The sequence below is a fragment of the Cyclopterus lumpus genome, chromosome 20, assembly GCF_009769545.1.
Source record: "Cyclopterus lumpus isolate fCycLum1 chromosome 20, fCycLum1.pri, whole genome shotgun sequence".
NCBI classification, from domain to species: domain Eukaryota; kingdom Metazoa; phylum Chordata; class Actinopteri; order Perciformes; family Cyclopteridae; genus Cyclopterus; species Cyclopterus lumpus.
In genome coordinates, this window is record NC_046985.1 from 9930975 (window position 1) to 9958946 (window position 27972).

At 42.2% G+C, this 27972-nt stretch overlaps 3 protein-coding genes and 5 non-coding genes across 8 annotated transcripts in view; 1 reads left to right on the forward strand and 7 right to left on the reverse strand.

Annotated features, from left to right (window-relative positions):
- Positions 1-1502: 1502 nt before the first annotated feature.
- rpl7 (ribosomal protein L7) lies at positions 1503-6089 on the reverse strand. The gene is made up of 7 exons (XM_034560021.1): positions 6019-6089; positions 5417-5516; positions 4358-4524; positions 3629-3766; positions 2925-3034; positions 1957-2172; positions 1503-1542 (listed from the first exon to the last, which is right to left on the reverse strand). The coding sequence occupies exons 1-6, from the start codon at positions 6030-6032 to the stop codon at positions 1964-1966; spliced, it is 738 nt and encodes a 245-aa protein (XP_034415912.1). The 5' UTR covers positions 6033-6089; the 3' UTR covers positions 1503-1542; positions 1957-1963.
- LOC117749964 lies at positions 1814-1906 on the reverse strand. The gene has a single exon (XR_004611752.1). It is a non-coding gene; the product is annotated as a small nucleolar SNORD12/SNORD106 (small nucleolar RNA).
- On the reverse strand, positions 2512-2603 carry LOC117749965. Its single transcript, XR_004611753.1, has one exon. It is a non-coding gene; the product is annotated as a small nucleolar SNORD12/SNORD106 (small nucleolar RNA).
- LOC117749961 lies at positions 3425-3516 on the reverse strand. Its single transcript, XR_004611749.1, has one exon. It is a non-coding gene; the product is annotated as a small nucleolar SNORD12/SNORD106 (small nucleolar RNA).
- On the reverse strand, positions 3841-3930 carry LOC117749966. The gene has a single exon (XR_004611754.1). It is a non-coding gene; the product is annotated as a small nucleolar SNORD12/SNORD106 (small nucleolar RNA).
- LOC117749963 lies at positions 5236-5327 on the reverse strand. Its single transcript, XR_004611751.1, has one exon. It is a non-coding gene; the product is annotated as a small nucleolar SNORD12/SNORD106 (small nucleolar RNA).
- Positions 6090-8260: 2171 nt separating the features above from the next.
- Positions 8261-19038, forward strand: rdh10a (retinol dehydrogenase 10a). The gene is made up of 6 exons (XM_034560741.1): positions 8261-8860; positions 9279-9514; positions 15315-15413; positions 16477-16622; positions 17176-17307; positions 17446-19038. Exons 1-6 carry the CDS (start codon positions 8575-8577, stop codon positions 17567-17569), a joined length of 1023 nt encoding a protein of 340 aa, XP_034416632.1. The 5' UTR covers positions 8261-8574; the 3' UTR covers positions 17570-19038.
- A 3904-nt stretch (positions 19039-22942) lies between these two features.
- stau2 (staufen double-stranded RNA binding protein 2) overlaps positions 22943-27972 on the reverse strand; it is a 76438-nt gene continuing 71408 nt past the window's right edge. Inside the window, exons 14-15 of the mRNA XM_034560206.1 lie at positions 25544-25609; positions 22943-24509 (exon numbers count right to left, since the gene is read on the reverse strand). Of these exons, the coding sequence (XP_034416097.1) occupies positions 24474-24509; positions 25544-25609 (102 nt within the window). The 3' untranslated portion in view covers positions 22943-24473. The remainder of the gene's footprint in view (positions 24510-25543; positions 25610-27972) is intronic.

Consider the following 27972-nt stretch of genomic DNA (forward strand, 5'->3'; position numbering starts at 1 on the left):
AGGTTGCCCCGAATGGCTGTGGGAAAGCTCCTTGGAGAGGCTGCAGGGATGCAGGTTGCCAGGTCTGTGCACTTGGTAGTTTCTTGACAGCTGAGGAATCACAGTTCTCGTCCTTTCTAACCTTGCACCTAAAAATTGGATTTAGATATTCAAAACTACCAACTGATCTTAAGACAATCATTTTAAAACAGTGTATTATATATGTAAAATGACAATCATCTTGCTTTCAAAATACACTAATAACTGGTTGCATTTAAGTAACTGTTATGCTCATTATGTATGACGACAACGCCACCCACTGGCAGTACAGGAAATAGCCTCAAAATCAATGTGTATCCAAATTCTATTTTTAGGTAGATTCAATTTATTTCTTTGTGTACAAAAAAAAATCTTACAACTACACTCTGAAATGTAACAATGAAAGGGAAGCATTCCCATTTTGTGATTCTTACACTGATTAACAACATGCAAGTGTATCCCACAGATGTCCTTATTCAGGTCATTGTTATCCGGTTCCAGACTGACCTCACTGGCCAAATTAGGTGACCTACAGATTGAAGAAAGAGAGATAACAGCAGCACACGTGGATTCTAATACCACAGGGTGCCATTCGTGTTTTCATCCTGACGTGTATTACCACTAAGAATATTTAAACATTGTGTAAACTCATATTTGCTTGCAGCTTGTCAAGTAGAAGCCAAAAGCACGACACATCAGGAAAGATGTCAAAATGGGGACACATCTTACCCTCCAACTATAAAGCCGCCCAGCAAGGTTCTCCAATCCCTGGGCTCTACAACAGAGATGGACGGTGCTCAGCAGGAATGTGACAGAGCCGCTAAGCTAGCAGCATCTGCATGAATGCAGCGCGCTCACTTACTGCTCAAGGGTTGTATCACCGGCAGTTTCCTCCTATCGTTACTACAATGCCCTCCACGAGCTCGCATCCCGAAGTTCCTGTACGCGAGATATTTAGCCGCATCAGGGCCGTGCGGGCTGTAACGTGAGGCCCCGTCCGACCCCAGAGCATCTGCGGGGGGCAGCGACGCATTGTCCTGGAAAGCCATCATGTTGGAGCTGCCATTCAAATACACGTTGGAAACGAAGCGCGCTTAGAGACCAGATATACGACACGACATCCGAGAGGCTATGATGCAGCTGACCGCGTCACCATGGAAACACGCTGCATGAAAAGTTATTAGTCATCATTCGTTACCCAGAAATTATTTTAATACAAAACCGTTCAATGTCCCGTCTTACATTTGAGAATTAAAGTAATTTGGCCACATTTGATTATTTACGTGAAAGCCTGATGTTTGATATCTGTTCATACCGTTTTCCACTCCCCATTCTGGGGATCAATACTAGTTTGTTTTTTTAACAAACCAAGATGAGATCCATTCATCCATCCATCTATCTATAAACATATACACAATATGGCATATTGATGAATTAAAATGGCACAATCACATCAATGATCAGAATAAGACAAGTTTTTTTTTCCCCTCCACGTTTTTATTGTACATTTGAGTCTTTGAAAACCTGAAAAGACAAAAACAAAACATTATAAATGGAGAAACTAACCATGGAGTTTTGTTTTTTTACCAGGTACAAAACAATATCCAATAAATACATTCAGTCCGTTCCATTTAAGTATAGTTATTGAAACTGTATTAACGTGGGACTGCTGTCACCAAGATAGCTTTAGGAATAGTATTACCATATTGCTTTATTGAATCATTTTTTCACAACATTACATGTCTTGCACAAGCTGAAGCATATGTGGTAGATGATATAAAGTTTAATGGCATAAGCTGTGGTTTCAGACATATTTGGCTTAATTTCAGCTGGTTTTCACCATAGTCGATAAGACGGGGAAAAAAGATTATGCATCATTAACCACAGTTAATAAGCCATTTATAATTCCTCGCACTGCAATATAGTCCTACGACTCACCATAGCATTAGTTCATCCTCCTGATCATTCTGTTGATCTGATCCTCCCTGTTGCCAGCGTCTCCTCCCTCCACAAAGTGTGTGGTCTTCTTGTGCATACCACCGCGGGGGGACGACAGCTTGAAGGGCCACAGGAAGTTGTTGGCGGGCTTGAAGTTCTTTCCAACTGTGTAAATCTCGTGGATGAGGTCCTCAACACAGATGATGCCATATTTGCCTTAGGATCAAAAAGCAATGAGCTTAACAAATTGAACTGCATAACTTTGGCACACTAAACTAATTTCTTAAAAATGCAATCCATCAGTGAAAACAAGAGCGTATAACTAAAATGTTGCGTATTGGACAACTTAAGGTTTATTGATAAGCATTTTAACGCAGACTGGAGATTGTATCCAACCATTTCAGATTTCTCCCAAGTTGTATAATGCAAGTTTACTCTTAAAGTTGAACACACATTTAACTTTGTGACTCAAAGTTCCAATAATGTTAAACTAAAGTCGGATACCTAAGGATAATAACAGTCTGCCAACAAAACAAATATTGGTCAAGTTACTGTCATGTGGTTTCAGACAAAACTGGCTTAGTTTACAGTTTTTTCTCACCATGGTCGATAAGACGGGGAAAAAAGTGTGCATCATTAACCACATTACATGTAGCACTACTACTTAATATCCAACAGTAACTTAATGACTTACTTTTTTTAATGCTTTATAGACGCAACTAGTAACACTAAATACCAAAACACTGCCTTGATCCTTTCTACTCAGACATGAACTCCGCCAAACAGTTCACATCCATGTCTGTCCACAATGTCCTCACTTCATAATTGTATCTTACTTGGAAATTTGTGTTAAATTATCAGTTCATCCAGGTGGACGTTTGTGCTAAATTGGAAGAAACTCTTGGCGCCCCTGAGATATTGCATTCAAGAGAATGGCCCTGTCAGACAGAAAACATAAGAGTACATACCAAGGGCCTTCTCCACTAGAGCGTTGTCTGTGAGGGCAATGCGCTGTTTCCTCATCCTGCCGTGGCCACGTTTGTAGATGAGCTCACGCACAGACTTCAGGTTGGGGTATCTGGGGGACCAACAGGTAATAAACTGTTGTGAAATGAGCTTGAATCAAATCTAAGAAATGTAGTTTGCTAAATAGGATTTGCATATAGGCATTATTTGAGAATCTTTATTCCAAATGTTATCTTGTAAGATGTAGTTTTTGGCAAATACAGCTTTAAGATGTTTTCAGAGAAAGTGTTATGAGGAAATGATGACCAATTTAATATCCCAACACTAAGCAAATTCCAATAATACAAACTTATGTTCTAAACTTTGAAGCATTTCCTTTTATGGAAATAACCACTCTACATGACAAAAACATGATTGGGGCATCCCTAAGTTATATTTGCTCTATTTTTTTTCATTAGTGCTGATTCGATTAGTGACTCAGAATACCAATTATGTACTATAGAATGTGGTTTCAGATCAAACTGGCTTAGTTTCAGTCAGTATTCACCATTGTCGATAAGATGGGGAAAAAAGTTGAGCATCATCAACCACATTCCAGAGATAAATCGTTTATAGGCACTAATACGTGTGGATTTTTCAGCACACAATGAATAGTGTCTGCATTATAAGGTCAACATCAAGTTTGAGAGAGAACAGCCTTAATTACCCCCAAGCGATGTAAGGCTCAGCAATTCGGAGCATGTTGATTGAAGCCTTGTTCAACCTGACGAACACACCATTGAAGATCTGGCGCAGACGAAGCAGCTGCAGAACTTTGCGGACCTTAGGGCTGACTCCATTGATACTGAAAAACAAATAACGTATAATGATTAGCACATAGCTTAGCATTAAGGTACAGCTTTCTCATCAATTCTGTTGGTTGTAGTTTCAGAATAATTGGCTTATTTTGCATAAGTGTATCATCATAGTCGATAAGTCGGGGAAAGAATTGTTCATCATTAACCACACAATTAATAACATATTTGCAGACAGTAGAGTGCATTTACATGGATTGCTATAGTAACCAAATGTTGGCATTACTGAATGAAAATGCCTTAACAGCAGCTCCATAATCCCAACTAAATATTTACCTCAACACCTTGAAGCAATACATGTGGAACTAGCATGCAATAAAAAGCCACAGTTGCAACAGTGGTTTGTTTAAGGATGGATACTAGACACAACCTGCAGTAATGTGGAAAAGCCATTTACAATTGGCACACACAGCATATGAGCAGGAATATAACACTGTTATAACTGATCCATGTCAAAAGCTTGATCATCATTATATCTTTAGGAAGTCTAGTAATCCATGTAAATGTTTATTAGGTTCCGTCTGCCATGCTAGTAAGATTTTGTGCCATGATAAGACACCAAGTGGACAATACTCACTAACCCTCTGATCCTGACGACAAAGGCCAGTTTTGGCTCAGCTGGTACATAGTAGTTTCCCACTTTGCGAGCAGTACGGCCTAGGCGAACCTCACGCCTGTACATCTGCTTGTACTCCTTGTGGTACTTCTCAGCCCTCTTGTAGATCAGTTTCCTGGTCACTTTGCGGGCCTGCGAAAACATTAGGAATAATACTCAATTAAATAACGTAAAAACCTATTGATGTCCGCCCGCACACGAGTCAAAAGCACCAATTTGAAGGATGGGGTATCTGGGGGACCAACCGGTAATAAACTGTTATGAAATGAGCTCGAATCAAATCTGAGAAATGTAGTTTGCTAAATAAGATTTGTATATAGGCATTTTTTGAGACTCTGTATTACAAATGTTATCTTGTAAGATGTAGTTTTTGGCAAGTCACTAAAAATACAGCTTTAGGAAGATGTTTCCACAGAAAATGTTATGAGGAAATGACCCATTTAATATTTAACACTACGCTACTTTTATCAATAACACAAACGTATGTTCTAAACTTTGAATAGTTTATTTTAATGGAAATAACAACCACAAGACAAAAACATGATTGGGGCATCTCTAAAAGTTATATTTGCTGCCTTTTGAGTGCTGCTGATCCGATTAGTGATTGAGAACCATGAGACAATCTTTTATGATCCGCACCAGTATTAAATCGCTACAATATTATCCAGGTGGTTGAGATTATACCTTTTGAGCTCTGATTGTTGCGACAATCCTTGTTAAAAATGTCAACATTCACAACTAGTCTTTATATATTAAGGCTAAACAAAGAACATTAGCGCAATTAACATAAAACTCTTAGAATAAGTATCAATACTTCACTGTTATACCAATTATGTACTATGGAATGTGGTTTCAGATCAAACTGGCTTAGTTTCAGTCGGTATTCACCATTGTCGATAAGATGGGGAAAAAAGTTGAGCATCATCAACCACATTCCAGAGATAAAGCGTCTATAGGCTCTAGTACGTGTGAATTTCTCAGCACATAATTTGAATTGCACAATACACACATGTTGATCACGCACCTTTTTCTCAGCCAGCATCTTCTTGACCCGCATGGTCTTCATGGTGGCGAAGGCCTTTCGCCTTTTCAAAAGGCTCTCAGGGACCGCCGGTACTTTTTTTCTGTTAGAGACGAAACGCAACTTAACACTTAACTAAAAACACATTGACAACATCGAGTATCATTTTCAAACGGCTCAGTTAATATAATGAAACCCATCGTCGCCGATAGATGCTAACTAGCTAGCTAGGCGCCAGTTACCGGCTCCCATACACTTTGTTTTAACTCACGCTAATGAAGACTAGTCGACGTGTCTTGAAAACGTTAACAGCAACACGAAAGTCAACGACATATGGCAGTTGATTTCTAACGTTGTTCTCCAATATAAAACTTTAGCGAGCTTCCTAATGTGCAGGGAGGCGGTAGCGAAAGCCATGATGTACTACAACGGCTAGACACACGAACCCATTAAGTGACAATAACTAGAATAACCGCAATCCTAATCAATACAACTAGGATTACATCGTATGCACACTAAACAATCTATTCGGGATGAAGCATGAACAAAGATGGCTATTTTAACAGTGGATGTGCTTAGATTTTCACAAAGCACAAAACACTTACTCTGCGTCCGCCATTGCGTCCACCGAGAAAGAGGAAGATTCGTTTGCGCATGTCCGTGTTATAGGATTTAGGACCTCAGATCTCAACCGACTGTCCTTCCAACTGCCTGACTTGTACATTTATGTTTGCAAGCCACGCGTTACCATGATATAAGTATTCTTAAAAACAATGTGACTGCTATTGTATTTTGATTTTAATAAAATGTGGCATTGAATTGCTAGTTGTTTATTTTCTAGAATTGCCCGGAAATGTACGGTGTCATATCGCAGTAAACTTGCTTTTGTTTTATTTAGATAATGATATTACAACTTCAACAGAATAAAAGGCTCACAGAAAGCTTATTTTTTAAATGTGCATTCGTGAGAATGCATATAGGCTAGGATCCACAAAGACACACATCAACACAAGGCCAAGAGGTACAGGCAGAGACGCAGTAAAATAACCAAGGACAACAAGGCTCTTCATTCACAAGACGAAACCATAGATTCAACTTCAGTCAAAGATGCTCCAAAATCAGATCAATATTTCATGGAAGCCATACATCCACTGAGTTCGTTCTTAAATCTCGGAAAGAATGGTCTATACACATTTAATTTGCAGTTGTGTACGTAGTATTTAGCAAGTAAATATCAAATATTTATTATAAACTATGGTCCTTCGTTTTCCATCTTCAACACCAAACACAAAAAGTGTCCTTAATTAAAATAAAAAGGGGAAATGTGTGTTTGTGGCGCTACCTTTCCAACTTTCATAACCCGGGAGGTGGAGTTGTGCTGTGCACCCGCTGACCCGGCAGAGGGAGCACAAACTTCATTTTTCAGACCAGGATCCCAGAGCGTCGATTCTCTTTCTACATCCACCGTCTGGGGGAAGGAGATCCATTCGCTGCGTGATCCTGGATCTCGCTGGAAAAAAAGATAATCTATTTCAGGTTTTAAAACACAGGCAGTGTGATGCAAAGAAAGGTAATACAAATACAACATATGCTGTCGACTTATTTTAAAGGCTATATTTGCCATCAGGCCAATGCATCTGCTAAAGATGCACATTTTATTTGATTCAAAAGTGAGACCCAAGTACAGTTTTGCCACACTTTACTTTACGTGTTCGGCTTCTTTAATGCTGAGCGTTTGCGCATGTATTTTCAAGATATTTAGGAAATATATTGATATGCAAAATCACATATTTTACATATATGGCATATGAGCTTATAGGCGTATAGTTTGAAAAGCTAAAGTATTATAAGTAAACCACAATAATAGCCTTCCCATCAATAATGTATTGCTCTATAAGGGACCCTCAGATTGAGTAGGCCTAAATATCTTTTAATACGTGTTTCTGTTGATAGTTAGGCACCTTTTCTGGATCAAAATTTTAAATAGGACTGTCACTGAATGCAGTATTTACATTTTGGTATTACATTAGGATCTGAAAATTCTTCCTCCAGTGGTCCCCCCCCCCCCCCCCACATACCATACTATATTGCCTACTTACGTGTGTGTGGGTGCGTAGCTTTCGTTATCGATCCACTTTACCTTTACGCAATGAACAAATCGCATTGGATCATCGCCAGTTAATTGCTGTGATGTCTGGGACTATAATTTGGGATTGAAATTCATTATTGCGTTACAAAAAAAACAACTCAAAATGCCAACAAATCGGGGATTTCTTGAAGGAACAACGGCGGTTTTGCTTTGTTTGGACGGACATTGACCTGGACTTGCAGTATGTGGCCTGAGCTGTGGCGGTTTGAAATCTGTATTTAGCGGTGGAAAAAAATCGGTGTAAGTATAATGAATGTTCCTGAAATGCTGATTTCAACCCTATTTATAATCATGAAATAGGATTTAAAGAAAATTGCTCATGAAATAAATCAAGACCGGCGAAATAGTTAATCTGACATGCTTGTTGTGCAACTGTTGGCCAAAGCAATCATCTGTTACATTACAAATAACTTGTTTAATATATATATATAGGCCTAATAAAAGCCAAAAGATAAAAACAGCAATGTCTTTTTTTAAAAAAAGATATGAAACCTTCTCTAATCTTCCTGTCGGCTATTACTTTGGGACAAAAAACCGCAACAGATTAGTGTTAGGTAAAATTATTTTAGGTTACATCACCTCTGCGCGTAATGTATGGACCTGGCGCTTCATTCTGACAGGCGCTCAAGTCTCAGTCCTATTGGGTCCAGCATTGATGGGAGGACTGAATAAATAGCGAGTGAGATGCGAGTGAGGATGAGATGAGTGGAGGAGCAGCAGAAGAAGTGGGAGGCACAGTTCGTGGTAGCTGCTAATAACTCACTGCAACTAGACTCTGACTTAACAGCATCTGCATTCTGTTTTCACTCTCAAGTTGTGGTCCTTCTTCGCCACTTTAGTGTACTAGCGGGGTCTGTTAGGGCTTCCTACCTGCGTTGTGGTCCACGTTGTGTCGGTGCGCCACTCACTGCCCACCTCTCTGCTGCAAACAGGTTTCTAGGGTGAAACATTCCCTGCGCTGCTGCTTCCGCTGCTTGTTTGAATAGATTTTTTTTAAAAAGCCTCGCTAAAGATGATGATAATAATTGCGGAGTTCTTCGTGGTTATTTTGAAGGTGCTCTGGGCTTTTGTGACGGCCGGGGCTAAATGGGTTGTGCGGCCAAAGGAGAAGAGCGTGGCGGGACAGGTGTGCGTGATAACCGGGGCTGGAAGCGGCCTCGGGCGGCTCTTCGCAAAGGAGTTCGCCCGGAGACGAGCGATCCTGGTGTTATGGGACATAAACAGCCAAAGCAATGAGGAAACGGCGGAGATGGTGCGGCAGATATACCACGAACTGGACACTCCCATAACCAAAGACGGTAAGTGTGCTTTCTTTTTTCTGCAATTGGGATGTGACCAGGTTTTACGCACGTTCCGTTCTGTTTTGCTCAGGCAGTGAAACGATATATTGCGAGGATAGCAGTTGCTGTAGTGCAGAGCAATGAACACACTGACATGTTTCACATGGCAAGTTGCAGACAATTTTTGCAAACAATCTCAGAGGCTGACTTCAAAAGAGGCCCTCTGCTCAGGTGGCCTCATTAATTTCCAAAAGTGTGGGAAAAAAAGACCATAACAATCATAACCACTAAATAATTAATTAATACGCAGACCAATACTTTGACATCTTTGAGTCCATCTAATTTAACATAATAATCCAGATGTGACAGTTACAATAACTGGCCTGCTGAACAAACTTTTTTACTGACTACTTTTGTCATGTCTTTTCTCCTGCAGGACCTGTTGGAGGAGTAGAGGAGGTTCCTCCTTTCCAGCCGCAGGTCTACACCTACGTTTGTGATGTAGGAAAGCGGGAGAATGTGTATTCGATAGCTGAGAAGGTGCGTCGAGAGGTGGGAGAGGTGGACATACTGATCAACAATGCCGGCGTGGTCTCCGGCCATCACCTTCTGGAGTGCCCCGATGAGCTGATCGAGCGCACCATGGTGGTCAACTGCCACGCACACTTTTGGGTGAGTTGATGCACAGGAAATTAAGAACATCATCTTAGCTGAAAAAAGTGAAATATGATATTAAGGATCTCGGTGTGGTTTGATGTATCTGCCTCAGTTTCCATGCGCACAGTGTCGAAAGTGTTTACTGTGATGCCAGGTACACAGCAACGTCTCTAGTCTGACTTTCATCACTATTCGTAATCTTATTGTTCTGTGTGCCGAGCTCAATAATCAAAGGTGTGCGTCCGTGTCCCTCTAGTAATGAGAAAGTATGTCCATAAATGGTTGCCTTGCATTAAAATTTCAGCTCCACTTTGTTTCCATCTGCCAGAGGAAAGTCACGGGTTTGGCTTCTTAAGTCTTACCTTTGCTGCTCTTTGGCAGCCCCTAGACAGTGATGATCCCCGTGGTATGTCGGACTTTCTCCCCCCTTTGCCACTGGGGGGGGGGGGGGGGGGGGGGGGGGGGGGGGGGGGGTGCAGGTAGGCTCTGTGTCGGATCACCTCACCACATTTTGTTGGCAGGCAGTGATTCATAATGTTTGCGTATCAGATTTCCCTTTAACACTGTTCCCTGTTTTTATTTTGTGTACATATTTATCTGAAAGGCTACATGGACTTGATGGTGTAAACATGTTGCACTTTATATAAGCATTAGCTGCCGTGTTGAACAGGCCAGGTGCTATTGTAGCTTTTGTGTGTGTTTTGGGAGGAGGGGGGGGGGGAGACGATGTGTCTGGCCATTAGAAAGCCATTAATACACACTTTACCGAGGAGAATGAGAGTTTAGCATTCAAGCCCCTCTCCGCCAATCCAAAATTAACGACCACCTCTGTGGAACAATTGTAGTAATTGTGCTCAAGGTTTGAGAATGTATCCTTTGCCTGGTGGCATAAGCTAAGCTGACAATTTAATCTTTGATTGTATTTGTCACGATATATTGAGCAATGTGTCTGAAGAGGACGGTGTTCATTTTGAGACTTTGGCCTCAGGCTCTTCTTTTCACGGTGGACCGCATTCTCAATGATACCATGAAACCACAGTGATTGAAAGCTCCCTAATTGAGAATGAAAATCTCTTGTGTTGTCAGTCAGACAGGTTGTGCATTTCCTCCTCAATGGCTGCCCCATTCAACTATTCATGTGCCTCTCTGCTGGTCATCGCCACATTCTTTTATATCCAGGATTTGGAGTCAGGATCCAGTGGTTGGGTGGCAGATTTCTGATTTTTAATAGGTTTTTGTGTTTGTGTTCTCCCATCTGTGTTTGTGTTCTCCCATATTCTGTGGAGAGCGTGGTTCCTTTCGGGGTGGGGGGTGGCGGATGAAAGAAGGGCTTAATGAATGGCGACAGCCAGAATAGAGGATGTGGTTCATTAAAGACACAAGCTAGATGAATAGAGCTTAGACTAACAGGGACCTGTCCACTTTCCTCTCTTACACAAACACAGTACAGTTACTCAATGCATTCAGGTAGTACTTTACACACACATTAGATTGTTTTTCTTTCTCTTTTTTAAAACAGGCTTTTAAAAGGGCTTAATTGTGGTTTATGACTCAACCAATACCACTCATACAAAATTGTAAGTACATTTTAAAACTTGTTTATTTAGGCTCATGCTTTCAATGCGTTTTATAGAATGCGGACGCCAAAAGAATGTTACAAAAGAAGAGTTTGAGATATCAAAGAGTCACTTGGATTGCTCCACCTTATCATGTCCTCGTCTTTTTGTTTATGCTTCATCAGTGCACATATTATCTGCGGTGCATTCTTCTTGAGTGTTCATCATATTCAGCTTGTTAAGAGTCACTATTTGGCAAAACATCATAATGAGTTTGGCCACTTAGGGAGACATAAGAGAAGCTATGTCAACTTCTAAAACTTCTCAGCCTCCCTAAGTTTTATCCCAGCCAGTTATTGAAATTTCCAAACCAGTTCCTCATGACGGCCGGTTTAAAATCTAAACCGCACAGGAGAGTGGAAAATGATCAAAAGGAAGGCCGGAGTTCAGATGAAGAAAGAGATTAAGGCTTGTATTGTAAATTCTCATTTGTTGGACAGTGTAGTGGGAACGAGGCAGAGATGGAGGCGTGAGCAGGAAAAGGATGGTAATTGCACTGTGTGTGTGTACGCAGACCAGCCGGCCCAGACCCCACACTTCTTCTGTGGTCCCTCTGACTCCTCCCAACCTGATTTAGAAGGCAGTGGGTGCAGCTGCATGGCCGTCACAACGGAGGCCTGCTCTGTTCATCTGGCTCTGGCTCTGACACACACACACACACACACACACACACACACACACACACACACACACACACACACACACACACACACACACACACACACACACACACACACACACACACACACACACACACACACACACACAATGATTCAGTCCCTCATTCCTTTAAAGTTATTATGAGGCAGGGTTTCATAACATTGACACTTTGATTGGACCAGCTGGCAATTTGTGATGTTTGAGCTTCAGTTTTTAGTCATGACAGGATGGGGGTCATCTCAATAAGTTTCACTGGAGTTGTTGTTTGAGCATAAGTGTGTCTTGTGAAATGCCATGAAAGGAAATCTTCCCCTGCCTCTTGAGCTGGTTATCCATCAGGTGGTTTATGAACAATAAGCAGCAATTCCCCTCACGTGGAAATCCTACCGCTCTTGTGCAATTACATGAAAGCGCAGAGTGCTCGACAGTGACATGGCGGGAAAAGAGCAGTGGAAAGAAAAGAGGAAGGAAGGCAATGCCTTCCCATCCACAGGCGAGGCGAGAGGGTAATGGTAAGCTGCTGCTGACCCACTTTATCTGACAATTGGTTTCTTGTCTGTGGATCAGCTTGACAAGATGCCAGGCGACAGGAGCCAAGTTCTGCAGGCTGCATTCCTGCTGTAGTCAGAGAAAGGATGCAGCCAGGCAGAAGGGTCCTACTTGACTGGTTTTATAAGGGCCCCTCCTCAGGCCTGGAGCACCTGTACCCCTGACTGGAGCGAGCCATGGCTACTCCCTTGTTGGGCCTTTCCCTACGCATGTACCTGTTCACATCTCAAGAGAATGGAAATTAGGGGGGTGAGAAGAAATGAAAAGTCAAGAAATCTATTTGGTCATGAAAATCTTTTCAAAAAAGTTGGCATTGAGGACCAATATTTGATCTTGTGATGTATAAATAATTGGTCTTATCATCCTGAACTTCTAAAAATGCATTCATGGATAGCTTTTGTAGCTACGGCTGTTATTTATTAATAGAAACCTGGTTTTAGTCGTGCATTGACGCCACTTCCTCCCTGGCCTATCGATGTGGTTGCTTTGCAGGTAAATTGGATTTTCGTTGTACAAACCAACAGTGGGTTTGAGGTATAGTGAACCGTAGCAGAGGCTTATTCACTAGCATGGCCACCACAACTCGACCAATCTGCATCCATCCTCCCTGGTGACTTGTAAACCCAACCCACTCAAATTCCATGATCTGTTGTAGGATCAGACAAGCTCTTGAGCTCAGGCGTTTTTCTCCCTCTCCTTCATTCTCTCGTCCAGGGAGAAGTCAGCCCAATTAAATGGCCATCTGGTCCTACGCAAAGGCCAATATTTTGTTCATATTCCTGCTGGTCAGGCGCTAGCACTAATGCAGCCTGACACCCCAGCTGCAAGAAGCTTTGTTTGGCTTAAATGCTCCTGGGGGCACGCACCAATTAGGGGGTGCAGCGGGCAAGGCACCCCCACATAGGCCAAGGAGGCCCGACTGTGTCGGTGGGTAATTTAGCGGAACAAGGGAGCGTTGAGTCCCAATTACGGCAGCTCTGATGTAAGACACGAGCCCCTGGTTGCCTTCACACATTTTGTGTCCGAGAGGTCAGCGGGGGTCATACCCACATGCCAGAGCTGCCATGAGAAGCAAGACATCACGGGAGGGCGGAAGAGAGATGGGACGTTTGTTCACGTTTTGCCCCGTCCTCCAGCGGAGGGAAGCCATCCTTTCCTCCATCGGTTCCAGTTGTTTTCAGACCACTCGGCACAATTATCCAGTTGCATCTGAGTGTTGGCTTTAGTTATAGAGTATTGTGCCATATCAAGTAATTCCCTGCTCTCTGAAAGTTGCTGTGGGAGTGGGAATATTTGGCATAAGTCAGGTAGGGGCATAACTTAAGTGAATGCTTCATTTGCAGGTAACTCTCCCTCATCCACTGCTACTCTGGCTTGCAAAAGCCTTTCTCAGCTTTTGCCCAGGCCTCATGTTTTCTCGCCCCCTCTCTTTGGGCCCCGTCATTTGATGAGTTGAATATTGCCGCAACTTGAAGATTTATGTCCTGAAAATGCACAGATGTTTGGAGCGGAGTCAGAGTGTAGCTCGCTGTAGAATAAAATTCAAACGGTGAAGTCATCTTCCCCATCCTTCCCCTTTCTTTCTCCACGTGGATCGAACTTACTCCTTCCGGTTTTATTCATGGCACACAAGGACAACGATGTCTAAATGGTAGAGATTACACTAGAAGTCAGAAGGTCCAATGCAGTTAATCTCTGGTAGCATTTTAATGAGGCCTTTCCTCCCCTGCCAGTGGTTTCATGGCTGTACTACCTGGTACCATGCGCTCTCTGGCTCTGTGCTCCCCTCCAGCGAATGTTTACAAAGGAGGCTGAATCATTTCTCTGGCCAGGCTTATATACTGTACCAACTAATAAAACTGTTACTGTTCATTTATATGACCACAGAATGATTGGACTCTACAAACTGTCAAAAGTAATAACAAATGCTCACCCCCAATTTTCCTGAACCCAAAGTGAGTCTTAAGAGTTCTTACAAAAACCCAGAGGTACCACATTCAAGATTTTACATTACATACTGCAGCCAGCATGTTATTGTGTTATAAAGGTGTCCTCTGTGTTTTTCTTTGCCCCACTGACATTTTAACAGGGTGTTGTAGTCTACATGCATTGTTCTTCACTATGGGAGCACACATCTCACTTGTATGGATCTAGCAGTGCTACCAACAAAAGGCCTGCTGGTTGTTTGTAGACCTCCTACTGGGAGAGTGATTGGTCGGTTCCTGTCATTGCCGTCACATGTCACACCTGCTGATTGGCTCATGCTGAGACCAAAGTCAGCAGACGGGCAGAATGAGGAATGGATCCATAGGTTAATCAACCGCGAACTCTCCCCGAATCTCCTCCGCTGGGTTGCGCTTCTCACCACCTCACTAACTCTCAATGGACTGGCCGGTGAAACCACTCAGGCTCTCACGTGGCACTCCGGTGAAACTCTTTCATCTCGGTGCTCACCTCGCTGGCAATTGTTCTGCTGACTGCTGCTCGGGCAGGACGCAAGCCTGTGTGGGTAGACGAGAGGCTGAATTGTATTGTTGTTGAGTGAACGGGGGCCTATGATTGGTGTTGTCACCAAGTCTTTAGAGCCGGTCTCAACGACGGGCACCAGATCTGTGTGGGAAAAGAACAGATTGTACAGGAGCGCGCACACCACACACCTGTTTGTTCATTGAATACCTACAAGGGGAAAGCCCTCATCTTTCTCTTCCCTCAACATCAAATTCACACCTACCAGAAAGCGAAAAAAAAGTTTTAAAAGTTTTAAATGCCCAGTGCTCAGTCAGATTTTTTTAAATGCATGTTATGAATTCCCATTCAGATGCCTCTCTCTGTATCACCATGGAGAAAGGGGGGAAACTGATGGAGAGGGGGAATAAGGGGGAGACAGAGAGGATCAAAGGGCTTTGGCACAGACAAACTGCACAAGTGAACTAACCTTCCTCTTTTTTTTTTTTCTCTTTGCCTTTCTGTCTCTTCTGTCCTTCCCCCAGACCACCAAGGCGTTTCTCCCCAAGATGCTGGAGCTGAATCATGGTCACATTGTGACGGTTGCCAGCTCTCTGGGTTTATTCAGCACAGCTGGAGTTGAGGTTAGTATCATACACAACAACACATACACATCCCATCGTTCCCACCATCCGAAACCAGTGTTTTTCTCCGAAGCCCTCAGTGTGCCAGCTTGCACACTGCGCCGGGGGAGGTTAGGCCCCCTTTCTCTAGTTGTCCCTCCACCCGTTAAATTAAGGGACACAGATGAGCATTGGGGAGCCTCTTATAGATTTGTCTATTTGCAGCAGTGGGGGTGTGGGGCCCCTATTGGGCTCTGGCCCCAGGGCCAGAATGAGCTGACAGCTCCCCAAGGGACAGAGACATCTTCATCACTGCTTTGTGAACAACTTTGTGCTCACTCAGTATTCAGCTCACACTGGCTTTCAATGGATAACGTTTTCCTTATTATATATTTTTTTCTCCTCCAGTACAGATTCATTTTGTTATTGTAATGCATATTAAAATATTAAGTGGAGTCATTTATCTCGATAAGCCCAGAGGGAGTAAATTGATAGGCCTCCGAGAAGGTTTTATTTTGGTATTTCAGCGAACAGGCGGGAAATGGTGTCATTTTCAGATGGTCTTTAGGGACTACTACTCCATATGCCTTTTTGTTTTTATAGCTGCACAGTCGCTTTTTTTTTTTTTTTTGCACAAGCATTCATCCATAATGATTAAGTCGCCCTTCAAAGGGACTGAAGTTTAGTCAGTTTTTGTTAAGCTATTATGCATCCGCAGACATGCACATTAATTCCAGGGAACTAAAGCCCTCATCTGTCATGTGGGTACAGTCAAATCTCTTTATCCTCCCGATGTTTATCTACATGCATCTGTGTTTGCCAAAGCCTTAAAACAAATAAAAAAATAAAAAAAGATTATTTCCATGGCGAACCACATCAAAAGTCTCCTGATGCACTGCAGAAGAATGCTAATGAAACCATAGAGCAGCGGACGGGCTCGATCAGGTTTATGTGGCTGTATCATTAACGGCAAGGAGAGAACTCTGCGCCCGTGGGGCATGTTTGATAATGTTCTCTGTGGTCCCTGGGTGCGGGCAAGGGCAGAGTTTTACAGGGCTAACCTGTTCTCTCTTCATCCCCACAGGATTACTGTGCCAGTAAGTTCGGTGCCATTGGGTTCCACGAGTCACTGAGCCATGAGCTGAAGGCCTCCGAGAAGGATGGCATCAACATGACTCTGGTGTGCCCTTACCTGGTCGACACAGGAATGTTCAAAGGCTGCAGGATAAGGTTAGCTTCTGCACACACCGGCCACTGTAATTGTGTTTGTGTGCGCAGTTATTTCTTCAAACGCTTTTTCTCGCACCTGGGATGAGCTTGTCGTCTCTAATTTTCACCGTATAAAATTGCCTCGCAAACACATTTTGAAGATCAAAGAAGAAGCAGCAGTGGCAGCTGATGGTTTGTGTTGTGTATAGAGATATTATAAAGTCTCTTGTAGAACATTGGTTGGCACTCCGCTTATACGAAGACTTTCCCATGGAAAAAGCTCACCAACAGGTGCACCTGGGCTAACTCCCCCCTTCTCCTGCTCTAATAGTCCTCACTTTGTTTGATGTCAGCAGGTGGCACCCTCTTCTCTGCTGCGCCTCCACTTTGGAGCAATCACTATTACTGTGTGCAACCTTTTTAAACCAGTATCACTTCATTCATCTGGTTTCTGAATACTTTTAATCAAACATAAGTGGCTTTCCAAACAAATTAAAAATGTTGTCCAGCTTTAGCACATTTTAAGTTCCCTGACTTTTGAATCTATAAATAACCATGCTTCTTTCCATTTAAGGAAGGAGATCGAGCCTTTCCTGCCCCCCCTGAAGCCAGAGTTCTGTGTGAAACAGGCCATGAGGGCCATCCTCACCGACCAGCCTATGATCTGTACACCTCGCATCGTCTATATGGTCAACTTCATGAAAAGGTGAGCAGCCTCCTAAACTATATCCTCCTATACATCCCCTCATTTCAGCCCTCCCCCCACCCCTTACTCTGCTGGCTCTCGGTAAACTGTACAGGAGTATCTTGTGTCATTAATCTTATCTCTGTCCTGTCTCTGCAGCATCCTGCCATTCGAGGCCATTGTGTGCATGTACCGGTTCCTAGGCGCCGACAAGTGCATGTACCCCTTCCTAGCTCAGAGGAAGGAGGCCATGAACAACAATGAGGCAAAGAACGGGATCTAGGGGGCGCTGTTTGTATCACGAACAGAGGCACATAAACCTGCAAGCATGAGGAAACAACCACTGAGGATGAAAATGGGAAGGAAGGAAGGAAGAAAAGACTGAATCGAGACTGGTGCACTTGCATTGAGCAAATGCAAAGGTTTACCATATTGTTCCTCTGGAACAAAGAAAGCTGTGTACTACACAAAGGATTTATTTGACTTTGTTTTGTCTTTTTTTAAAGTTTGTTTAAAGAAACCAACATCTATATAATGTGTCACTAGTTTTTGAAATCATACAGAAAAGCTATCCTATAATTAACTATTTACGTAATGTAGTCACCAGCCTTATCTAGTGTCATTGTGGAAATATACAGTATGTTACTGTACAAACAGTAAAAAAATGTTTTTCACTTTTATTTAATTTTTGTAGACATGCACTGTAATTTCAGATTTTTTCGCTACACTGCCAGCATTCTGTGTGTAGGAAGGTTCAACGCAGCATTTCAGACCAGCCAACGTCTCCCCAAGCAGAGGCTCTTCTTCAGGCAGTCAGGAAATCGGTTTGCAGCTTAATAACAAGGCTCTGATTATAGCTTGTGCCATTTAAAATGATGCGAGATAAATGTCACTATTAAAGTTGACCATATTCTGTTGTTGTTGTTAAATACTTAAGTTACAGACATGTAGCATATACGGTATGTTGATAATGAAGCGTACGCATTCCGGATGGGACATTTAAAGGCCAGATTGTAGCCGAGTTAAATCTTCACAGGAGTTTCCAGTGTAATGGGACTCAACATGATCCCGTTTAATTGTCCTGTTATTTCAGGTCTATATTGACTAACCTCTCGAATGAAAGCGTCCACGGGGGAGTCGACGTCCTGGGTTGAACAAGCATGTGTGACATTCAGAATGTACTGCTTTGGGAGAAACGGAGAGGAAATAAATTTGTCTTTATTTTCCGAGATCTGTGGTGTTTATATTGTAAATGTATGTTACCAATATTATTTGTTAAAACAACAACAACATAGGCTGTAACTCCAGGCAAACCGCTGTCCCAACACTGTGTGGTTGAGGGAAATGTATTAAAAGACACTAGCGTTCCATTCTTTCCAAAGTAAAACTTTAACTCCGATTCATTGTCCACCTTGTCCAGTTAAAGTGAAATGTAAATGTTTAAATGTTGTGAATACCCCAATATCCCAAACGACTGTCTCCACCATATTTGATGTATGAATATTTTATATAAACTTTGGGATGACGAGAGTTTTTGAATTTCAACTACATTCCAATAGGCTTCATCCCTTCAGTCACAGCGATGAGCCTAAATTCTCTACCTCTTAATTTTTTGCCATTTTTTATTTTGACAGTATGACATAAGCCTCTTTTTTTGTAATTTTCTGAAGACTGCTCCATAGCAGAGCAAATGTGGTTCCAATGTTTAGTGTCTCTACCTAACTTAAATTAATAAAAGTGATTTAGATTATTAAATGGTGTGTCGTTATTACCCGCTAGTTGGCATGTGCAATCGCAACCTGAATTGGAAGGAACAAATCTACGCCTGACCTTCAGGGTCTCTACACACGGACTCTAAAAATTCCCGTCACCACTTACAATAGTGGCGAGTATGTTATTCTGTGACAGGAAAGAGGATCTTCTGCAATGCTGATGAACTGAATTGTTAAAATGACACCCGCCCAGCTTTTTCTCCTCGTTAGCGGTCCTCTTTTGACTAGTATCAGTATCACCGTCCTCCTACATTGTGGCACACCGTGACTCAGGCAGCCTTTAGATATGGGTGTTGGCTAAAGAGGTCAAAAGCCATTTGCCTTTGAAAGTACTGTACACAAGCAAACATGTGCATTCTGAAATAAGGGTTTACACAAAAGTCCATAAAAGATAAGATACACAGAGTTATGTTCCAGAAAGATTAGCAAAGGCTCACATTTTCTTTCTTCCGTTTAACTTATATACAGAATAAAAGTAATGCATGAATGAAAATACTCATTAATGGTACTACTTGGGTTAAAACCGAGTTATGGCAACTGTCTGCCCTTCTGGGACGTCTGGGAGCAACAACAATGAAATTCCTACCGTTTCCACCGGAGCTGTTATGCAGCTGACCCTGAACTGAAAAGCAAAATGTCCTAATTGGTGCCAGCAGCACATTAAGATGTCATGAGCTAGATTTGGACTTGCATGTTCAAACAGCAGAGTTGTTTGTACGTGGCTGTAGTTGCCTTTGAGGTCACGTCTTTGGTATTTGGCAAGCCTAATTAAAGGCCCCGTTTTACACATTTCAATGGGGTTCCTCGCTCCAAAGAGGAGCATGTAATCCTGGTAGTTTCATAACATTTGTCGTCTTAGTAACCTTAACGATCTCTGACAGGCATTTATTTAGACACGTACAAATATTCAGATTTGAACAGTAATTGGTATCTGACAACATTAAAAAAAAAGTCAATTTCCTTGTTCTCAAAATTACCGGTCTCTTTAAATGTGATTATCCAGCCAAAAAAATGTAAACAATAAAACAAATCATATTCTTCTACAGATGTGGCTTCCTGTTTGTGTGCTGAAGTCTCTTAAACTCTGAGGAAAACAACTGCTGTTGAATTAATTATAAAGTAAGTGAATAAATTCAATGTGAAAAAATCACGAGCCTAAATGCTTGAATTTTGTCTATCTTAGTCTGGGTCGGACAAACAGCCATGTCGTCAAAGCTTCCTGACCTTTCCTTATCAATGAACCACCAGATCAATTCTAGATGCCATTCAAATTGACTCAAACACTGATAACGCAGAAAAATCAGAGCTGAAAGATTGTAAATGCCAATTTGTGTATTTGTTATAATATAAACACACAGTTTTCTAGAAGCCTGTCAGAGCTGGTGAGGCTCTGACCACACTTAGCTTCCAGCATTATGGATCCAAAACCATGATCACAAGAGTAAATGAGGTTTCATCATCTATTTTGAATGTTTCTTACGCTGGAACTAAACTAATTGATCTGAACAAAGTTTTACCGAAAAACATCTTTAAGCTGTTGAATCCCAAATGAGCCTGGGAGTCGAGTGATCCTCCGCACATCTCTCAGTGTGGTAGCAGACACTCATCTCACTACAGAACCAATTGATTTCTTGGTCAGTGACAGAGAACACACCCATCCTCCGGACTCTGATTGCTCTTCGGTGGATTACAAGGAAGCGCAGAGATGTCAGGGCTTCAGCGCACAGCGCTCCTCTGCCGTGACTAATCTGGGCTGGATAAAGTTGCTCAGTGGCAGATTAGTTCTAATAGGAGGGAGAGTTGTACTGACAGCTTCAATCCCTCTGTGTACCGAAGCAATCAGCACCAAGTGCAGCCACTTCCAGCTCCTGTTGGGACTCTTTGTAGATCAAAACGGCCTTGTTGTGTTAAATAGGCCTTTATTTAAGAGCGTACACACACACACGCACACATTTGAGTCATCCAAGAATGAAAACTCTTAGGATTTTGGCTTGAACCATAAGTTGGACATTAATCAACATCTATAGAATTCCCTGCACTCTTTTATCCTCCTGTTAATACAGCTCTAATTTAGAGGACTTCAAGGGGGTCGATAGCACATAATGTAGATGGAAAAATCGATGACTCAGGCATTTGCTTTTGCATGGCATGGACAGGCTCCACAGCCCCATTGATTTTGTTCTATTTTGGGCAGCAAGCCTCACCTCCAATATTGGCTGGTCAGAGCAAGGCAATTCATCTGGAGTCTAACACGGCCCCAGGCTGGTCTGCCACTACCTGAACAAGCTTCTGGAATAGAGATCTGCTGCTAATGTGTGTGAACAGCCTTGGCGCTCCTCAATGGCTAGCAGATGTAGCTGCCAGCTGAGTCCATTAGTCAGTGAGGTTGAATTGGACCGCCGCTGTCCCACTCGCTCATTCATCTCGCTAATGGGAGAGAGCAGAGTGGGCTCGGTGGTGCAAAGGCTGGAGGACAGCACAGGTGGTGGAGCTACGTGTACAAGTAAAAGTGATGGAATGATGCAACGCGAGCATGTGACACACTCAAGTCAAAGATTGAGTCTCTCTATTTGGAAAACACAAACAGTGGACTTTGACTCCGGGGTGACATCTCCAGTATGAATTGACAGGATGTCATGACATTACAAAAGTGGTCGTTATTCATTTGTAAAGCTCAAATAGCATGAGTAAAGGACGACATGAAACAAGAGTCTTTGTTCTCAGAAAGTAATTTGATATTCTGGGCTGCATGTCTACGCAGTTAACTGAGAAACTGTGGGTAAACCAGCAGGTTGTCTGGCAAATGCTGCACAAGGATTTGAGTCTGGTGATATTCTATATTTTTCCGATTGTCAACAGATTCCAAGAAAAGACCACAAATAAAAAAATAATTGATCCTACTCACAAGTCTCGTTTCTGAAGCCAAAGCTGCTTCTTCTGTGGGAAATATGTTCCTTCATTATGATTAACACAGGTACTGTAGGTCAATTTAAGTTGAACCACATACACATTTTCTAACGACTACAATGCCCAGTTGTTTTACAAAAAAAAAAATATATATATATATATATATATATCTTTAAAAGAGAAAAATAAAAATGAGTGGGCCTCGGGCTCAGAGCCAAAAGACAATGTAGAAGAGTCAGAAAGTATTGCGAGACGCATCAATGCAACGGTTTTTTTGTTTTTTTCACAGGATTTGTTGACGGTAGGTAGACTCATTTCTAAGATTAGGGATACTTCTAAAGAGGAGATGAGAAACCAAAGCCAGTGTGCTTGGAGTCATTTATAAACACATTTGGCATTAGATAAATGATACTCTTTTATGAAGAGAGTTGGAATAACAACACAATAAAAATCTTTAGTGCACTGTTTTTGGCGCACAACAACCCAATTTGTTGTTATGTGCTTATTAAATTGTATTAGTCATTATGACTAATGAATGCAGTAGCATAGGCATTTAAGAGGTTAACGATAATAAACGTTATTTATGTCTTTTTCTCTTTTTTGAAGTACTTTATGTTTCTTAGATTCTCTCCCTCAAAAGCTAAGGCAGGGCTTGGTGTCAGGTGCAACCTTTTCCAAACTGCCTTTGGACTGAAAGCATATTCTTCCCCTTGGGGTCGTAGTTTTACAATATGATCTTGAATCTAGGTTGCGTCAGGTGACCAGAGTTCCATACTTTGGTCATGTGAAGACAACTAAATGACAAATGAGAAACATGTATCCACAGCTGCAGATGTGGTTGGAAGTACCAGAAAGAGCTAGTAAGTGGGCCCTGAGTTAAGATTATAATAATGTATTTACCTTTCAGGTTGTTCAACAGCACCCCGTTTATCATTTTCACTTGAATGTAATTCTGGTTTGAGCTGATGCACAATTTGTGTAAAAGTAGATTTATTTCAGAAACAGTGCTAATTACAGTTGGAGCGAGATGTGTTTATATGCGTTAAGAGAAAATGAGACACAAAGAAGCTTTTTTCCACATGAACTGAGGTGTTTTTACTGCATTTCAGTAACAGAAACAGCCTTATTACACATTGTACTCACAGCGAAGAAGAAGACACGTCCTCAATGTCAGTGAACAAAGTGGGCTTTAGGGAAGGGAGTCTGAATTGGACACAGACTCTCTCCGCTCAAAAGACGCACTCCAGACAGAATGCAGGCATTAAAAGCATCCAGTTGATGCCTTGGCGGGTCAATACAACACACACAATGGGTGTAGATGTGATCGACAAAACTGTGGGGGGTAGAGGGGGACAATCCACTGACACAAAATCACTGGAATGGAGAGGACTTTTCATTCACTGGAGGACATTCAGTCACGCCCCTAAAAACTCTCTGGAGTTTGGACGTTTACTGGTAGCAGAGAATATCTGCAAAAAGACTAACCACTGGCCTCTATTTCTAGATAAAAAGTGATACTGCAGTGGCCCCTTTGCCTCTGCTGTTGGTCAGTTGATGCTCCAGTGATGCTATGCCAGTGTGGGGTCATGTTAAACGGGAAAGTTAGACCCTTCAGGAAGTAAAGGTTAGTCCAACCTTCCCTCCTGGGTGGTCGACACTTGTACTGATTACTGCTAACATAAGTTTTGTCCTTTTTGTCCACATGAAAAAAAACTTGTCTGTGTTATTTTTCGGAATATGATACTCTTGCAAGTCATACACATCCATATAGATAGATGAACTCTTTTTTTTAAATGTCAGCATACAAGGTAAGCTGGGTGACTATATATGAAGACAACAACTACAACTTTCACAGCACTGGCATTGGTTAATTTTAAATACAGTACTCAAGCATTGTTAGATTAGTAAAAAAAAAAAAAAAACAGAAACATAATACCCCCGAAAAAATAAGCTACTGTACGCAAGTTGGTTTCTCCCCTAAAATGTTTCTTTTGTGTTTCAATGGCATGATGTACATATTTGTTTTTAACCATACCAAAAGACATTTATCCAAAGGGAAAATTGTCTATGCAGTGTATCACTTTGGATTTCCCTTAATTTCATACAGTACCATGCATTTATCTCATTAGTTTGTGTTTCATTTCTTATATTTTTTCTCCTCTAAATTTTGACTGAAATCATCAATAAACGTGTTAACATAGCGTTGTCTTCACATAGACTCAGGTAATGGTGTTTTAGTCGGTCATTTCTCGGTGCACATCCACCCTATTGCATGTTGACAGGTTTTGCAGGATACAGTGGCAATCGTGGGGTGGGGGTGGGTAGAGAGGGTGGGGGAATTGTGGGTAGTGGGGACACTGTGGGTTGTAGGTCATGGGACTTTGGGGTGTAGGGTGGGTGGGGTTTGTCAGGTTGGTGTATGCCGAAGGAGAGGTTTGGGTTGTCAGCTCCTTGACGACAGCCTTTGAATCCTTGCAGACCTGAGTGGTGGTGCCTGAGTTAGTCTGTTTAATGTCCATCCTCCCTCCCACATGGTTCACTGGTCTGAAAACACAAATAGAACTGGGTTAGGGCAGATTTTTGCAATGCTGTTAATAATCAGTCACGCGGTTGGTAATCTGTTTGGTTGGTAATGTTCCTCGGGAAGATCCCAGGATGTAATTCCTTCAAAGTATGACAAGTGATCCCTGTAAAAGAAAACCAAAAGTGCTGCCACTGTTATTCTCGACACCTCAGAAGTCCTTGACCTCAGTCTGTTTCACACCAAATGTCTCCTGTTCTGTGGTTTCTCTCAGAAAGGACTGAAACAATATTCATGTGTGAGAGTGCTGAGAAAAGAAAAGCAGCTGATTTGGAGGAAATGGGTGTGTTTTCATGTTGACAACCACGGTCATCTGAAGCCTCATGACCAAAAATCTGTTAACAACAAGGGCAACTTGATGAGTTTTAGAGCCCAAGAGGGGAAATACTGGAGATAGAAATGAGTGATTAACTGCTCAGGTGAAAGTGTGATTGCTACCATATTTTCCCCTCTCCTCTGATGATGACATAAATTAAGTTGTTATAACGCTGCAATTGTCTTTGCTCTCTTTGTGTCTTTCCTCTTTCTTTCTAAAGGAGACTAAGGGGAGCGAAAAACCTTTTTTTTCCCAGGGCACACCTTCTATGAAAATACTCCAGAAATGCTAGACAGTGATTTCCTCCGTGGTCCTTCCTCCCCTCCCTCGCTCGTTGTGGAGGGAAGCTATGTGAAGAAAGACATCTTTTCTGTCATGATTGAGCCTTGGTCGTGATAGCCATCATGCAAACCACTGAGCACCAGGATGAGTGTAGTGCATGTCAATGTAGATGGCTTTTGTTGCTGTGTGTGTGTGTGTGTGTGTGGAGAGCGCCGATGATGGACCAGCCTGCAGCGCTGATGATTTGCAAAAAGCCAGATTGGCACAGACACACACGCACATCTGGCTCCTCACTAGACAAGCATCTGTCCACCCTGATTGGTCGATTGATTAGACATCCAACACTGAGCGAGCGGGGAGCGTCTGTCTGTGTTTAGCGTGATCCGTGCCCTACCGTACCTTGATGGGGCCATCCACCGGGTCCAGTCCCTGCTCCGACAGCTGTTTCAAGGCACTTAGAGCAGCCTGAGAAGAGAGGGAACAACAGATGGTTGATTGAGTGAGGGAGGAGGGAGACAGGGAGATTGGGTGGGAGGAGAGTGAGTGTCACCCTTCAGCTGCTTTTCAAATAACACTTACTCTGGGAAACCTGATGCCAGCAGGACACTTTCCCTTCGTTCTGTTGTTTTTGGCTCCTCTCCGCTGACTGTTTATCTAGCGTTATTGGGTTAACATTTCCACTTTATGTTTTGCTGCTCTGCATTTTCCCAAGTCAGTCTGAGTGACATCTGTATTCTCTGGGACCACAGCTAAACAAATAGCAGCAGGTCTGAAACACCTCTAAATCATAAAGGTAACACCACACAGAATCTTTAATGTGTCGCCCCCAAAAACCACACGACATAAGTGAAAATAAACAAGTGTGTGTTACATTTGTATTGCTAATTGTTTAATTATGTTTAATTTGTGGTTGAAAAGGGAAGCGTTACACTATCAAGGAAATAGCTTTATTTACTATTTGTGGCACATTTAGTTCCTAATCACAACCAGCCATGTGTAGCAATTTAATGCCATGCCATTAAAAACTACATCCTATCTATATTCCCATGAATTCACGCTACTTGAAGCTTGTGCCAAGCCTCCATCAGAAATGCCATGAGGTCATTTCCTTCCTGCTCCTCGCCCGCCTGCCTGTGCCAGCGAGAGGGGCTGCTGGTGATATGAGGAGGGTCCAGCCTGCTATCATAATATACGCAACATGTGTGGGAGTCGAGAGGTGCAGTGCAGACTGACACACACGCTATGTTAAGTGGGACTGGAAGATAAACAAAATAACAAATGAAACCTGAGAAGCTGAGGTGTTTTAGTGGAATCTTCTGGACATTTTGTAACTTCTGAGTGCTGATCCACACCAGTAGTGACACCGCTGACAACCACCGAGCTACACCCATCGTCACCGTAAAGACCCCCCAATTAATGTCACGAGCAGAAACCACTTGCGGACCACTTCTAGAGAAGAGCTGTTTGAGAGCGCTTAACCAGGTTGCAGTTCCGATCCTGACACGGATCCTTTCTCCGTCCTAAAGATTGGCTCCAGATGTGTTTGCCCTCTCTCCATTTCCCTCCGTCTCTCGGTGTTGGAGCAGATGGAGTCGCAGGGGAATATATCCCCCACCAGAACGGATCCTACTGGATCTGGCACTGCAGATGTCCATACCAAACCATCATGAATGATCGCTGTTTAAATACAGTGTCTTTCTCCTTCAGTAGCCGTGCCATAAGAACTCAATCTGTTATTGCGGTATCATGCTGTCTAACAAGGATTTAATCGTCCCTCCAAAGCACCACCAACTGTTTTAATTGCATTTTTACAAAGGTTTTGTCGATGTGGGATTCACTGCTTTCAAACGGTAGATAATTAATTCTGGGAACATTTCACATCATATAAAACATGATGTTCCAAAGCACACCAAGTTACGCCGGTGGAGCCATAGCGATTTAGTAATTACCTATCGTCTGTGCATGAACATTATTTATGTTTGTTTGCGTGTTTCATATCGGCGATCTTTTTAGGTTTAGTCATGTTGAATATATAAATGCATTCTATCGTTATTGTAGATTTAGTAGTCATTTTATTTGGCTGCATTTTTTTTAATAAACTGCAGCACGGACTGAAACATTCTGATGCTTAAATGTCGAGTCCTCCAACAGTAGTAGTCCATCTACAGAGTAAATAATGTACTAGTAATAACATAAATAAGATAAGAGTGTTGATAAATAGTACTTAACATAAACTGAATAATACTGTTGAAAAAGGAAAAACTTCATAAAGAAACTAATCACCTCCCAAAGCTTCACTTTATTATGTTACATCTGGAATCAGACCCAGCCTCTGTCACTAGTTAATCAGGGGCAAGATAAAGCAGACGTGGCTGTGCTCCGTAGATGAGTGAGATGTGACGACTGGCTGAGTTCACCTCATTATGGAGCCCACCAACGTCAATCTGAGCTTTATTCAGCTGCTGCTGACGAATTACATTCTCCCCACAAGTATATCCGAATGGCGGACATTTTTTTGGTACTCTCACAGACGGAGACGTCTCCATGTGAATAACTGTCCGTATTTAAGTTGATAAGCATTCATCACGCTTTAATCCTGAGAAAATATAAATCCCGCTGCACAGCGCATCAATGTGTCCTCTGTGGAATGTAATATGTAGAGGAGGATGTTACACTTTATCACCTGTGAGCTCACGTCCAAAATCATTTTCTAAGTGTTTAACTTCAGATTATGAGTAACATAAACCAGGAATCATAATTTATAACCGACAGGTGCAAGGGTCAAAATCTGGTTTAAATCCATCAAATTGAGAGAGGAAAAAAAAAAA